The 14,342-nt window shown below is 44.2% G+C and overlaps 1 protein-coding gene across 5 annotated transcripts in view; it reads left to right on the forward strand.

The window, feature by feature from the left end:
• The window catches only part of TRPC4 (transient receptor potential cation channel subfamily C member 4), a 1,361,777-nt gene that overhangs the window by 1,244,468 nt on the left and 102,967 nt on the right, over positions 1–14,342 (forward strand). For all 5 annotated transcript variants that reach the window (XM_069205494.1, XM_069205493.1, XM_069205497.1 and 2 more), the window contains one exon: positions 7,991–8,310. In XM_069205494.1, the coding sequence (XP_069061595.1) occupies positions 7,991–8,310 (320 nt within the window). The remainder of the gene's footprint in view (positions 1–7,990; positions 8,311–14,342) is intronic.

Genomic DNA, 14,342 nt, shown 5'->3' on the forward strand with positions numbered 1-14,342 from the left:
AAAGGTTGCCTTCGAGAATATTCTTAGTGTCACAGTAAATGTTGACACCTAGATAGTGAAAGGTATGTGGAGCGACCTGTACAGTCATTTCTCCAAGCCAGAGGATGGGGACCACTGTTACTGACATGAAAGGGAATGCACATGATTTGTCCACATTTATCAGAAGACTGGAAAGTCGTCCAAAGGTGGTTAGTGCCCTCACAATGTCTCCCAAATCTCTTAGAAGGTCCCTTTAATATGGTACCATGTACTCGGCATATACCGAGATTGAATGAAGAGCCCGGTGCATGGGGATCCCCCACTTTTGAGAGTCTTGTTGCATACGCTGCACTAGAGGTTCTATTGCTGGTAAAAATAAGAGCAGGGATAAGGGACAGCCTTGTGATCTGCACAACACTTAATATTCATTTGAAATGTGGTGGCCTGTCTGAGCCCTGGCCATGGGTGATGAGTGTAACCCATTTATAAAGGTTGGTAGAATTCCAAAACAGGCTTATGCCGCCAACACGCAGTTCCATCCCGGAGTATCAAAGGCCTTGCTGACATCCAGAGATATACAGCTGGATGATGATCTCCAACTGACTCCATTGTACTTAAAAGCCAACAGATATGTAAGGAGGTGCTGCGTCATGAGACAAAGCCGTTCTGATCAGGATGGATCAGTCGCGACAGCAGAGGGAGTAGTCAACTGACTAATATTTTACTCAGTATCTTGTACTCTGAGTTTATAATTGGCAATGGTTTGTGAGAAGTAAGTTCAGTGGGTGCTCTTCCAGGCTTTAAGAGAGGGGTCACTAATGCTGCCCTAGTGGTGGACGAGAGTCCACTTTTTTTTCCAGAAAGGTAATTACCTCTGCAATGGGGGGACTAAACAGGTTAGTCCACTGGATGTTATTTGTTCACATCACATGTATGAAGGGACCAAATGTGGATGTTTTTTTTCTCTTGGCGGTCCTCCTTAGGTAGATCGTAACATACCAGGCATGGTTTACACAGACACATGCATAGGTCCATGGTCATCCGCAAATATTGGTGGTGGCCTACATTACATCGGCACAGGCCTTGAGTGTAAAATATTATCCAGGGCGCTTGATGTAATACCATTGATGCTGTATTCACTCACACATAGCCATACCAACTGAGTGACATGGTGTCACAACTGCCTTTGCCATATCCATGAGTGCATGTCATGGTGGGGGAGCATTGTGTACATGTGTGACAGCATTCTACTCAATATGTGTACACAGCACATGGATCCTGAAGATTTAAGGGTGGCCCTCTGCAGTCCAGCTACACAACTTCCTGCACTACACTACATCTCTGGGAAGGGAAATTAGTACAGAATATTTGCGATATCCTGCACTTTGAAGGTCCTTCCAAATAGACTTGCACACAAGTTGCCTAGCAGGTACACATTCACAATTGCATCAGGGGTTGTTGGGGTTCTTGATTGCATTTGTGTGTGGGGGAACACCTTCCAGCCAAGGCTGTAGCCTCAGAGGCATAGTGAGTGATGGATGTGTCCCACAATACACAGAACACATTGAACATAGGAGTGATTTTGCTAATTACTATTCTATTCATTTGGACAGTTGCATGCCACCTACTCATGAGCCATGGTTTGTCACCTTGTACCTAGTTGGTGGTGTTGGATCCATGACACTGCTGATGAACTGTAGGAGTCGCATGGGGGCACCCCCACAATGGACATGGAACACCTCTCTTGCACACAGTGATGTCAGCCATAATTCCAGCCTGCAATGCCCTGCTCAGTGCCTTTTCACCATGTAACATCTAAAACTAGCCTTATATATGTTCTCATGTATGGCTGGGGGATGTACATTGCATAAGTAACATGATGCATTGTGTATGTATATGGAACAGCCCTCATACTGACGTTTCTATCTGTGTTGGCAGACACTGAGATGTGTATTGTGTCACCCATTTCTAATTGTTTGCGGTCTGTTAGGTACTTTTCTGCTTACCTACAAGAATGCCATTTCCATATTGTCCATCCTGGACTAGGTTGTTTATGGTTGAGTCCCGGAATATGTATGCATCATGCACACTGCTGGGTTATTTTGCCAGCACATTTAGAAATAACCTATGATGGTTGACAATGGCTTGGACATTGAAGGAGTGGGTGTGTTTTCTGTTGTGGTAAAGCTGGGCAGTTGCAGCAGGAGGAACCAATTGCACATGCATGTAGTCCATGGTCCCCATCACATGTAGGTACCCAGCAATGGCATAGAATGCTTGTTTGATCTCCTGCTGCAGTTGCTGGGTATTGGGGAAGAGGATGTCGTGGAGTGTCAGACAGATGATGGCATCCAGGACAGAGGGTCGGATTGAGGCGAATGATGGCAGGTAGATCCCAGACATTTGGGTTGCATTTATCTGGCAGGACCCCGAGGTCAGCATGTGAAGTACAGCCAGGAGCTTTGTATGTGGATGGATGATGGTAATCTTGTCCGCTGTTGTCTGGAGATTTGGCACAATCAGGTGTAGCACCTGTACTATGAACTACCTACTCAGATGGTAATGGGTAATTACCTCTTTCTCCCTGAGGTTAGTTAGTGGTGTACACTGTTGATATATGCGCTCCTTTCTACTGCGCTGCCTCCATGGTGCAGGTGGTGAACATGATAGTGGTGGTGGTCTTTTTGGGGCTTCAAGCTGCACTAGGAGTAGGTCAATGTTGTCCTAGAGCTTCACAGAGTGATTTGGTTATGTTCTCCTTATGTACCAGTGCAAATGCGTCATTTTAATGCCTAGTCTAATTTTTTGAATCATTTGAGACTCTGCATGTCTCTACTCAAAGAAGCATAATTTTTTTTATTTCCTTGTAAATCCAGCTACGTCAGTTCTGCATGTTTTTTTAAGAGAGAAGGCCTACTTTGCATATCATTGTCATTACCTGACACAGCCAGATCTGGCGCTAAGAAAAATGGATGCACTAGAGGGAAAACTGAAGCCAGAGGCCTCTAGCGTCACTTCATAAATATGGAGCTAAGAATGCGCCACTGCTAACTAACAAAAGAATGACACAGCAACAGTGAAAGCTCATTGTAAATGAGACCCTAGAGGTTCCCAGCCCATTCTTCAAGAAAATCTACAGAGCCTCCTTCAGAATGCTGATTTTCATTTTTCATCAAATTCACTCTAGTAAAGACACAAAAATATTTAAATATTGTTGGAATGTGGCAGAACTATCCTACATCATTTATCACAGTCCTAAATGAGATAATGATATGGGTTTAATAACAATATAATAAATTCATCCGTTACAGTCATATACATCATTACCAATTGCACAAATAATTTGTCACCGAAAATTGTGCATCACAAAACTGTTTAACATTGGCACATTCAATTTACTTAGAAGACCCTAGAGAATGGTGGAACCTGTACCCTGCTTGGTAAATTAAATGATAGCAGTATCCTGCAGCACTCATTGTGCCACCACTAAAGTGGACCTGTAAAGTATGTCTCAGGCCCGCCACTCTAGCCTGTAGGGCAGTTTTAAACAGCCATTTTGACCTGGCAAAAAATCTTTTACCAGCCATAAACCATCATTTTTCTATGTGAAAGTCACACCTAAAGTAGTCTCTAAAAGCTCATAGGTCAGGGTGCATGGTGTTTAAAAAATAGGACATGTGCTTAAGTTTTACACGTCTTGATAGTGAAAATCTTCTAAAGTCATTTTTCACTGTTGCAAAGCTATTTCTTCCATATACTAACACTGGGTAACCGTATTACACTTAATATGTGCTAACTGCAGAGTGGGAGCAGGTAGATTGCAGTCAAATTAATTGTAATTTAAAATCCCCCTTAATGCTAAAGTCAGATTTTAAGCTATAGTTTTGAAAATGCCACTTTTAGAAAGTTGGCATTTTTCTTTCCAAACCATCTGTGCCTTGCTACTAGTGATCTGAGGCACATGATTGTGAATGACTATTCTATTGTGGGTTGTGTATTGCTTCGAGGCTTTGAGATAATGGAAGCATAGGTGTGAGGAGACAGGGTCTTCCTGGGAGCCCTGCCTGTAGCACACACAAAGGAACTTGACACTAGGCCTCCCCTTGTCTTTGTCAGGGAGTAGGGAAGAACTGACTACAACTAGCTTTAGAGGTAGGTCAGTGAATTACTCCACACAAAGGCTGGCACCAAATATATCAGGTATAAAAATGTGACCTACAAAATCTCTCATCAGAATACTCCTGGACCTGTGGAAGATTCAGAAGAAAGACTCCACTCTTGCTGGAAGGACGGCCTTGCTGTCTGAAGAATGAAAATTGATCCTGCTTGCCTTAATCCCAGGCTATCCAAAAGTGACTCTACAGATCAACTTGATGACCATCTGTATATGTTTGAACTACAGGGACAAAATGATCTTCCAAAGGCCTCTCTGCAACTGCCCTACAGACTAGAACCAACTGGACATGCCTGGACCTGCCTGGAGAGAGTCCTGATCTCCAAAAAGAGCCTCCTATGACCTGGTCCCTTAGCTAACATCAGTGAGAACTCCTCCTGAAACTGAAGGGGACAATCCTGAAGTTTGGGCTTGTCATTATTGTAACATAAACTTTTGTGCTGAAAATCGACCATGCATGACTACTGCCAATGTAAAGCTGTAGCTAGACCTATGCTTTGCATTGACAGCGATCGTCCATGATAATGGCAATGCAAGACATTCACTTCACACTGACTGTGACCGCCTGTGATGATCAACCACTGCTTATTTCCAGAGATGGCCAGTTCTTTGCACTACAGCAACGACCATCTGCAACCTTCAACCTGCTCTATGTGGCAAAAATGTTCTTCTCATGGCCTGCTCCAATGTGAACAAAATTCTGTGCACTAGACTTTAGAAGGTAACTTGTCAGCAAGACTAACCTAGTCACTGTATCCAACCAAAACTCAGTTGCAGTCAGCCTGAGCGTTCCCTAGGTCTAGTGCAATCAGATAGCCACGAGTCTCACTTTCTGCTTTTAGGCTCTAATTTCACTAAAAACTTAAAAACATTAAAATTCAGTATCTACTGTTCTACAGATTGGATTTTTTGTCATTGTGGTATCATTTGTTTATCAAAATTTGCTCTATTTGTTTTTAAATATATAATAAGAATGATATTGTAAATAAAATATATTGCTAAATTTATGAACATTTATATTAGTGAACTGAGCTTATGGGTCAAATTGTAGTATAATGCATAATACAAATAAATGGTGAAATTAAATAGAAAACCAAAGTTTACAGGGATGTTATAGTTAGGAAATAGCTTTCAAAAACTGTGGAAATTCACTGAACACAAAATCAAAGCTTACAGGGACATTATAGTTAGGAAATAAAATTACAAAGCCTTAGAAATTCACTTAAAAAAAACAAAGGTTAAAGTGATGTTCTGAATCCATAGAAAGTTAACAGTTGTAGTTACTTGACCGGACTATAACGTATGCCTCCTGCAATGCACTACTTATGACCTCACATATTACATCACTCATGACATGGTCAGTGATATCACTGATGACAACTTAAACAACATCAGTAATGACATCACTGATGAAATCATCTAGCAAAGTAAACTTTCATATACTTCATAAAAATACTATTTTGTTTTTAAATATGAAAAGGAGACAGGTGAGAGATGTACAGCAGACAGCTCACTATAACCTTATCAACTACTACACTCACTTATCATCCAGGACAGAGTTCTCAGCAAATAGTTCTGTCTCTTCTAAGCGACTACTCTAAACACTAATAACCAAAGTAAGATATCTAACCATGAAGGTTAATCTATTGCAAATCACAACAACAATACCATTCATCAACCTGGAAAGAGGTTTTAGAGCAGACATCAGTTTTACACAAACTACTGCAACACACATTAAGTAGAAAGGTCTTAGAAGACATGCCACTGTGTCACAAGCCACTAGTAAAGTTTTTCTTCATCCTGGAGTAAGGTGTCAGACGAGAGGTCAGTCTGTTGCAAACCATTACTACATTGAGCCATCACCATAGAGAGCAGTAGTCTGAGTGAACATATGAACTTATTGCAAACTCCTACTACAGAAATTCATCACAGAGGAGAGAGTTCTAAGAAAAGTGGTCAGTATGTCATACAACACAACTGTACTCAGCCACCACTATGAGTGAAGTCTCAATGAACAGCTTAGACTGTTGCAAAGCACTACCATACAACAACATCATCAGGGGACATGTGCCAACTTAGAGGCTAGTTCACTCATGAATAGTACACCCATTTTAAAAACAGGATTATATAGTTCAGATGATATATGCTAGAAATACTAACATTCAGTAGTACAGAAAGAATAGTAATTTAACTTCTGGTGTAGCTCAGTATATATCTTTTAGTGTCAGAGACTTCCACAAAACACTCATGCTCATTAGATGATGTCATCTGTAATGATGTCATTTGCAATGTAATCAGTGGTGTCACAAGTAGATAGATAGATATATAGATAGATAGATTGATTGATAGATAGATAGATAGAGAGATAGATACCAATTGGTTGTGTAATCACGTGTCTGAAAACGGCGCAAAGGAGAAACCACTATTACAGTCCTGACTGGTACCTCACTGTTATTGGGTTTTAGTGGCTCTGAAAAATGAATGTTTAAGGGTCTGCAAGCTAAACTGTTTCATGGCAGTGCAGACTATCTAATTTTACTCATGCAACAGGAGCCTGCTCACATAAGTGAAAGCAATTGATACTGCACAGAGACCAATCAATAAAAGTCCAATAAAATGCTTTCTTAATTGTGTTGCAATTTTATATTTAGTAGCCTGTTCTGTCGTTTAAGGATTAATATCTTCACTTACGTACTCTTGTTAACAAGTAACACGGTTTTGGTGTGTGATGAAAAAATGACACGAGCTCTTGGGCAATGCTTAAACTTACATATAATGTCTGTCTTCATAATCCTGCTTACATGTGCTGTGGCACTAAGGGATATAATAGCTCTAAGATGTTTAGTCGAATGTCCATACTCCAATGAGAGAAATGAAATGGAGCTGTCCGAGTCGGCATGTTGTAACCCTATGTTGACACTAACTCCCACCCACAGTTAGGTGTTGCGGAGAACTTCTTTATCTCGATACCATCATATACCCATACCCACAAGTGTTAGAATCAGAGCCCCTGTCATTACTGTAGTTTTGGTATTTTCTGCATAAATATTGAGTTACCCTCATGTGTCAAATATTCCACCGTCTTCTGCATACGCTGCATATTTTAACACAAAATATTTGTATCTCTCTCGAATGGATACACACTTCTTAAAACAGTGCCATACAGTACTGCTGTGTAGTGGCAGACCTTTTTTGATAGGGCAAGTTCTAAGATCGGTTTATTTAGGTTTAAATTCCTACTAAAGACTGTTAATATGGGTACCAGTGACAAAGCAGTGTACAAAATGTGCCGCAATATGCCACATAATTTGTCATTTCTTGCTGCGTAATTTAGTCAAGCATGCCACATAAATGTACCCTCCCCAGCTGCATAATTCTGGTCGCTCTGGTTATGATCTATAGTTGTAGCTCTCTCTTCATGCTTTTCCCTGTGGACGTTGCGTGCTTAGTCCTCTCAAATGCTCTTTCTCAAGCATCCCAGCTCCTACCAGCATAGAGACATTCGAAGTGACTCCATAAACATAAAGATTTAAAATCTGGAATACCGAGCAATTCATAGTCTTTGTGAAAGTGTGCTTACACAATCAGAATACCATGCCTGGGAGTTTAGCAAAATTATTGTTATTATGCAATGAATGGTGGGTGTTGCTTTATTAGTGTGTCTTTGAATGTACTCACATTGTAGGTGTAATTTATGTGCTTTAGTTTACAGCTTTGTGCAGATCCCGTGTAGTTGTGGCCTTTACTTTCTTGGATACCCTCTCTTTTCTTTAATAAAATGTACGCATTCAATATGTTCTGTGAGACTTTCCTGAAGTGTGCTTTTTTTCTTTCCAGTACAACGGCAGTCGGCCGAGGGAAGATTGGGAGATGTGGCATCCCACACTGGTAGCGGAAGCAGTCTTCGCCATCGCCAACATCTTTAGCTCCCTGCGCTTAATCTCATTGTTTACAGCAAACTCTCACCTGGGACCGCTGCAGATCTCCCTGGGGAGGATGCTTCTGGACATTTTAAAGTTTTTATTCATATACTGCCTTGTGCTGCTAGCATTTGCGAATGGGTTGAACCAGCTCTACTTCTATTATGAAACAGATGGAGATGAGCAAACTAAGTGCAAAGGGATTCGATGTGAAAAGCAAAACAACGCCTTTTCAACGTAAGTTTGTAGGTCTTGTTATTTTTCTTTAGAAATGCAATTGTGCATTGTAATGTGGTAAGCTTTTTAATTATTTGAGTCTTCATAAGAAACGATAGACATTGGCGGTCATTACGACCTTGGCGGGCGGCTACCGCTGCCCGCCAGGCGGTAACCGCCGTGCGGCCGCCAATGCGGCCGCACTCACGCGGCCCCCATTATGACATTCCCACTGGGCCGGCGGGAATGAGGCCGCAACATAGGAGCCGGCTCCTAATGGAGCTGGCGGTGTTGCGGCCGTGCGACGGGTGCAGTTGCACCCGTCGCGCTTTTCACTGTCTGCTATGCAGACAATGAAAAGCTGGCCGGGGCCCCGTTAGGGGGCCCCTGCACTGCCCATGCCAGTGGCATGGGCAGTGCAGGGGCCCCCAGGGGCCCCAGGACACCCCTTACCGCCAGCCTCTTCCTGGCCGTGCAAACCGCCAGAAACAGGCTGGCGGTAGGGGGGTCATAATCCCTAGGGCAGCGCTGCCCTGGCGGATTATCACCGCCGGGGCTAAAACGGCAGTAAACTGCTGGTTGTCTTTTCGAAATTCCTCTGTAAGCAGATTAAGATATTTTTCCAGTTGGCAAAAAATCGAAGGTAATGAGAATAGTAAAGGTGTGCACAAGATATCACCCATGTTGGACGATATACTGCATAGTATAATATAATATCTTGGATACCGATAGCATAAAATACGTTTTTAAAGAAACATGCTGTAAGAACGTTTCTCTATTCATATTATGACTTTATGTTTCGAATTATTGCAACACTACTATCCACTGGAATGCCTAAAACTATTATAGTTCCCATCCAGTCTAAACAGAATTGTGCTGTGAGGATTGCATTCAGTACGAAGAGGACTAAAAGTGTTTATAACATAGAAAATCTCTGCACTGGCTTCTCATCAAGCAGAGGATTCTACTTAAAGTTCATTGCCTAATTCACAGAAAGTTTTATGATCTAGAAAATTCTCCTAGCATGGTGCCTTTTTAAGTATTCCCCAAATAAAACTTTTCAAACTTTGGACTCTAAACATTTCAGAATAACTTAGATGCCATAAACAAAGAACTCGCAGTAGAGCATTGTGAGTTGTGGCTCTGAAATGTTGGATCTTTCTCCCATGTTATCGAAAAACTATTCCTGAATATCTACTGTTTAGGAAACTTTTAATAATATTTTATCTTAGCTGACTTTGTCCATGTTGCAAGAATTATACATCACTCTCTATTGTATCTATTGCAGAGGATACAATGTTATTTAAGGTGTATTTTCGGTCGGACAAGGTGTTAATTCCATTATCTACAAAGGCTAATGCTTTCTGTAAATTTTTCTGGTCTATTTGCCTGAAACAGTTAGCCAATTCTTGTTGGGAAAGCTTCCATATTTAACTATATGCAGCATATAAGAAGCGTTTTCTATGATGTCTTCTGGGGCCCAACAGGAAATCCTGTAAATCTGTGTTATTGGACAGGAGAATAAGATGTTCTTTGACAGCATCCAGCGAGGAACCCTTCAATGATTGCTGGCATAGTTTCTCCACACTTTATGTTGTCACTATACCCAAGTGTTCTGAGGACACATAGTGAGGACCCGGCCTATTCATTCTAAAACCCCTGAGGAGTTAACAAAATGCGTATGGCACCCATTGGTGTCTACAAACCACAATAACCACCCAGCAGAAGGCGAAAATGATGAGTTAAATGTACCATTCTGAACCCATTCATTGAGCTGATCTTCAGACGCATTTATATATCTTTGCCATTTGTAAACTTTAGCAGGGGTGGGAATACTGGGTGCATTCATTTCCTTAATCCCTTGGATGCCTGGGATGTAACGGTTATGTCCTCGTTTGCACCGCTCGAGTGCCAAAGACGTAACCATTACGTCCTGTTGTGGGCCCTCAGGGCAGGGATGAAAGGGGAATCGCTTCCCCGCCACCCCTAGACCCCCCCAGCATCTGATGATGTCAGCCCGCAATCGCGTGCCGACCTCATCACAGGCTGCCCCCTCCGCGCTGATCGGAGGAGAAATGCAAAAACATTACACCTTCGATCCCATGGTGGGGCGAGAGAGGCATCAAAGGAAAGGAAAGGCCTTTCTTTTCCTTTGATGTCTCTCTGCAATTCTGCTGCCCGATCGCAATGCGATCAGGCAGCAGAAATGTCCACTAGACAACAGCGAGTTTGTTTTTTTATGTCATTGAATAAGGAGAGCTGATTTTAATTTATTTTAAGGCCATTTCTGCCCCGCCAGGGGGCAGATTGGCCTATTATGATTAGGCCAGTCTGCCCCTGGGGGGGCAGAAACCGCTAGACACCAGGGAATTTTTTTTGTAGTTGTTTTATTTTTTATATATGTTGGGAACGACCCCTTAGGCAAGGGTCGCTCCCCTGGGGGGAAAATGTGTTTTTATGCCATTTCTGCCCCCCCCTTGTAGGCAGATCTGCCTATTGTAAGTAGGCTGATCTGCCCGGGTGGGGGGGTGAAACCTCAAGGCACCAGGGATCTTTTTTTGGACGTGGGCGGCGGCCCCTTAGGCACGGGTCGCTTCCCTGGGGGTAAAAATTATTTTAGGCCTTTTCTGCTCCCCTTGGCGGCAGAATGGCCTATTTTTATTAGGAAGGCAGAAACACTAGACACAAGGGATTTTTATTTTTTTGTGTCAATTTCACACAAGGGGAGCGACTCCTTAAGCAAAGGTTGTTCCCCTGGGGGGTAAATTTATTTTAGGTCATAAGCCTATTTCACTTAGGCTGATCTGTCCCTAAGGTGGGAGGCAGAAACTACTTAGGCACCAGGGATTGGTGTGTGTATGTGTGTGTTTTGTTTTGGGGGGCAGCCCCTTGGGCAAGGGTTGCTACCCATGGGGGCACATTACTGTTGGCCATATCTGCCTCCCTTGGGGGCAGATCAGCCTATTTTTGGAAGACCCATCTACCCCCAAGGGGGGCAGAAAGCCCACCAGAGACCAGGGAAGATTGTTTTTTTCAAAAAGAGAGGGTGGGGTATGACCATACCCCCACCCCAAATAAATGGGCCAAAGTTGTTCTGTCCACCGGTGGGTAGATGGGGCAATTACACCCGATCCACTCCCTGGGGGGCAGAAAGCTTACTAGATGTCAGGGAGTTAAAAAAAAAACTGAGGTGGTGGCTACCAACCAGTATGGGCATGGTTATGCCCCCATCAATCAATCACTGCATTTGTACAGCGCGCTACATACCCGCGAGGGTCTCAAGGCGCTGGGGAGGGGGGGGTTGCTACTGGTCGAAGAGCCAGGTCTTGAGGAGTCTTCTAAAGGCCAGCAGGTCCTGGGTATGTCGTAGGATGGTGGGGAGAGTGTTCCAGGTCTTGGCGGCAAGGTAGGAGAAGGATCTGCCGCCGGCGGTGGATTTTCGGATGCGGGGGACTGTGGCGAGGGCGAGGTTGGCTGAGCGGAGGCTTCGGGTGGGGCTGTGGAAGCTGAGTCAGTTGTTGAGGTAGGTGGGTCCGGTGTTGTGCAGTGCTTTGTATGCGTGGATCAGGAGCTTGAAGGTGATCCTTTTGTTGACAGGGAGTCAGTGCAGGCCTCTCAGGTGGACTGTGATGTGGCTGCGGCGGGGGACATCGAGGATGAGTCGGGCTGAGGCGTTCTGGATGCGTTGGAGTCGTCTCAGGAGCTTGTTTGTAATTCCTGAGTAGAGGGCGTTCCCCTAGTCAAGTCTGTTGGTGATGAGGGCCTGGGTAACGTTTTTTCTCGTGTCGAGGGGGATCCATTTGAAGATCCTGCGGAGCATATGGAGGGTGTTGAATCAGGACACGGAGACGGCGTTGACTTGCCTGGTCATGGAGAGAGTGGAGTCGAGGATGACCCCCAGGTTGCGTGCGTGGTCCGTGGGTTCCGGGGCTGTGCCTAGTGACGTGGGCCACCAAGAGTCGTCCCAGGCTGATGGGGTGGGTCCGAGAATGAGCACCTCCGTCTTGTCTGAGTTCAGCTTCAGTCTGCTGTCCTTCATCCAGTTGGCTACGGCCTTCATTCCTCGGTGGAGGTTAGCTTTGGCGGTGTGGGGATCTTCGGTGAGGGATATGATCAGCTGGGTGTCGTCCGCGTAGGAGATGATGTTGAGGTTGTGTTGTCGTGCGACGTGGCCGAGGGGGGCCATGTAGATATTGAACAGTGTCGGGCTGAGGGAGGATCCCTGTGGGACGCCGCAGGTGATCTCGGTGGTTTTGGAGCGGAAGGGTGGGAGGCGGACGCTCTGGGTTCTGCCGGAGAGGAAGGATGTGGTCCAGGCCAGGGCCTTCTCTTGGATACCGGCGTCATGGAGGCATGCTGATAGGGTGCGGTGGCAGACCGTGTCAAAGGCTGCTGATAGGTCCAGGAGGATGAGGGCGGCTGTTTCTCCTTTGTCCTTTGTCCCCCACCCCAACTGAATGGGGTAACAGCCTTTCAGCTCTTCCCCACACACTAAAACATGTTATCCCACGGCAAGCAAGATGACATTTTATTATTTTGGGTTTTGGTATTACATTTGGGCCATGAGAGCTTGTTTAACTCTCAAAATCGTCCCACTTGGAACGGTGAGGGCTGCACTTTTTGGACTTTGGGACGCTGCCATGTAGAAAAAAATCCACAAGACCTAGACATATCTGAAAACTAAACATCGGGGTGAGTCCAGGATGGTGTGCTTCACATGCACCCCGCACCATTTTCTTACCCACAATCCCCTACAAACCACCAACTTTGCTGGAAATCACACTTTATCCTACTTTTTTGAGATGGGACCTTTTCGGAATCTGCAGGAATCCACAAAATTCCTACCACCCAGCATCTATGCTGATAAAAAATCCTGCCCCACTTGTCAGCCTAAAAACATTTTTTTTCAAACTGCCCTTTTGGACCCTCTTTGGTTCCCCCTCATTTTTGGCATGTTTTTGGCTCATCCCTGTCACAGGCACTTGACCCACCTACAAAAGTGAGGTTTACCGGGAGACTGAGGGGAACATTGAGTGGTAGGAAATTTGTGCCGGTGCAGTGATCCCACACAGAAATGTGGGAATAATGTCATTTCTTAGCTAAATTTGAGGTTTGCTGATGATTCTGGGTAAGAAAACACTAGGGGATCCATGCAAGTCACACCTCCCTGGATTCCCTCGGGTGTCTAGCTTTCAAAAATGTTTGGTTTGGTAGGTTTCCCTAGATGGCTGCTGATCCCAGAACCAAAAACGCAGGTGCCCCCTGCAAAAGCAGGTAATTTTGCATTTGATCATTTTGATGTTTCCACTTAGTGTTTTGGGACATATCCTGTCATGGGCACTAGGCTTACCCACACAAGTGAGGTACCATTTTTATCAGGAGACTTGGGGGGATGCTGGGTGGAAGGAAATTTGTGGCTCCTTTCAGATTCCAGAACTTTCTGTTACCGAAATCCGAGGAAAAAGTGGTTTTTTTGGCCAAATTTTTATGCTTGCAAAGGATTCTGGGTAACAGAATCTGGTGAGAGTCCCACCAGTCACCCCATCTTGAATTCCCCAAGGTGTCTAGTTTTAAAAAATGCACAGGTTTGGTAGGTTTCCCTAGGTGCCGGCGAGCTAGAGACCAAAATCCACAGCTAGGCACTTTGCAAAAAACAACTCTGTTTTCTTTGGGAAAATGTTATGTGTCCACGTTGTGTTTTGGGGAATTTCCTTTCACGGGCACTAGGCCTACCCACACAAGTGAAGTACCATTATTATTGGGAGACTTGAGGAAATGCTGGGTGGATGGAAATTTGTGGCTCCAGTCAGATTCCAGAACTTTCTGTCACTGAAATGTGAGGGAAAAGTGTTTTTGGGCCAAATTTTGAGGTTTGCAAAGGATTCTGGATAAAAGAAACCATAGGTCACCCCATCTACGATTTCCCTAGGTGTCTAGTTTTAAAAAATGCACAAGTTTGGTAGGTTTCCATAGGTGCCGGCTGAGCTGGAGGCCAAAATCCACAGCTAGGCACTTTGCAAAAAACATGTCAGATTTCAATTGAAAAATGTGAT

This window comes from Pleurodeles waltl, chromosome 8 (genome assembly GCF_031143425.1).
Source record: "Pleurodeles waltl isolate 20211129_DDA chromosome 8, aPleWal1.hap1.20221129, whole genome shotgun sequence".
NCBI classification, from domain to species: Eukaryota; Metazoa; Chordata; class Amphibia; order Caudata; family Salamandridae; genus Pleurodeles; species Pleurodeles waltl.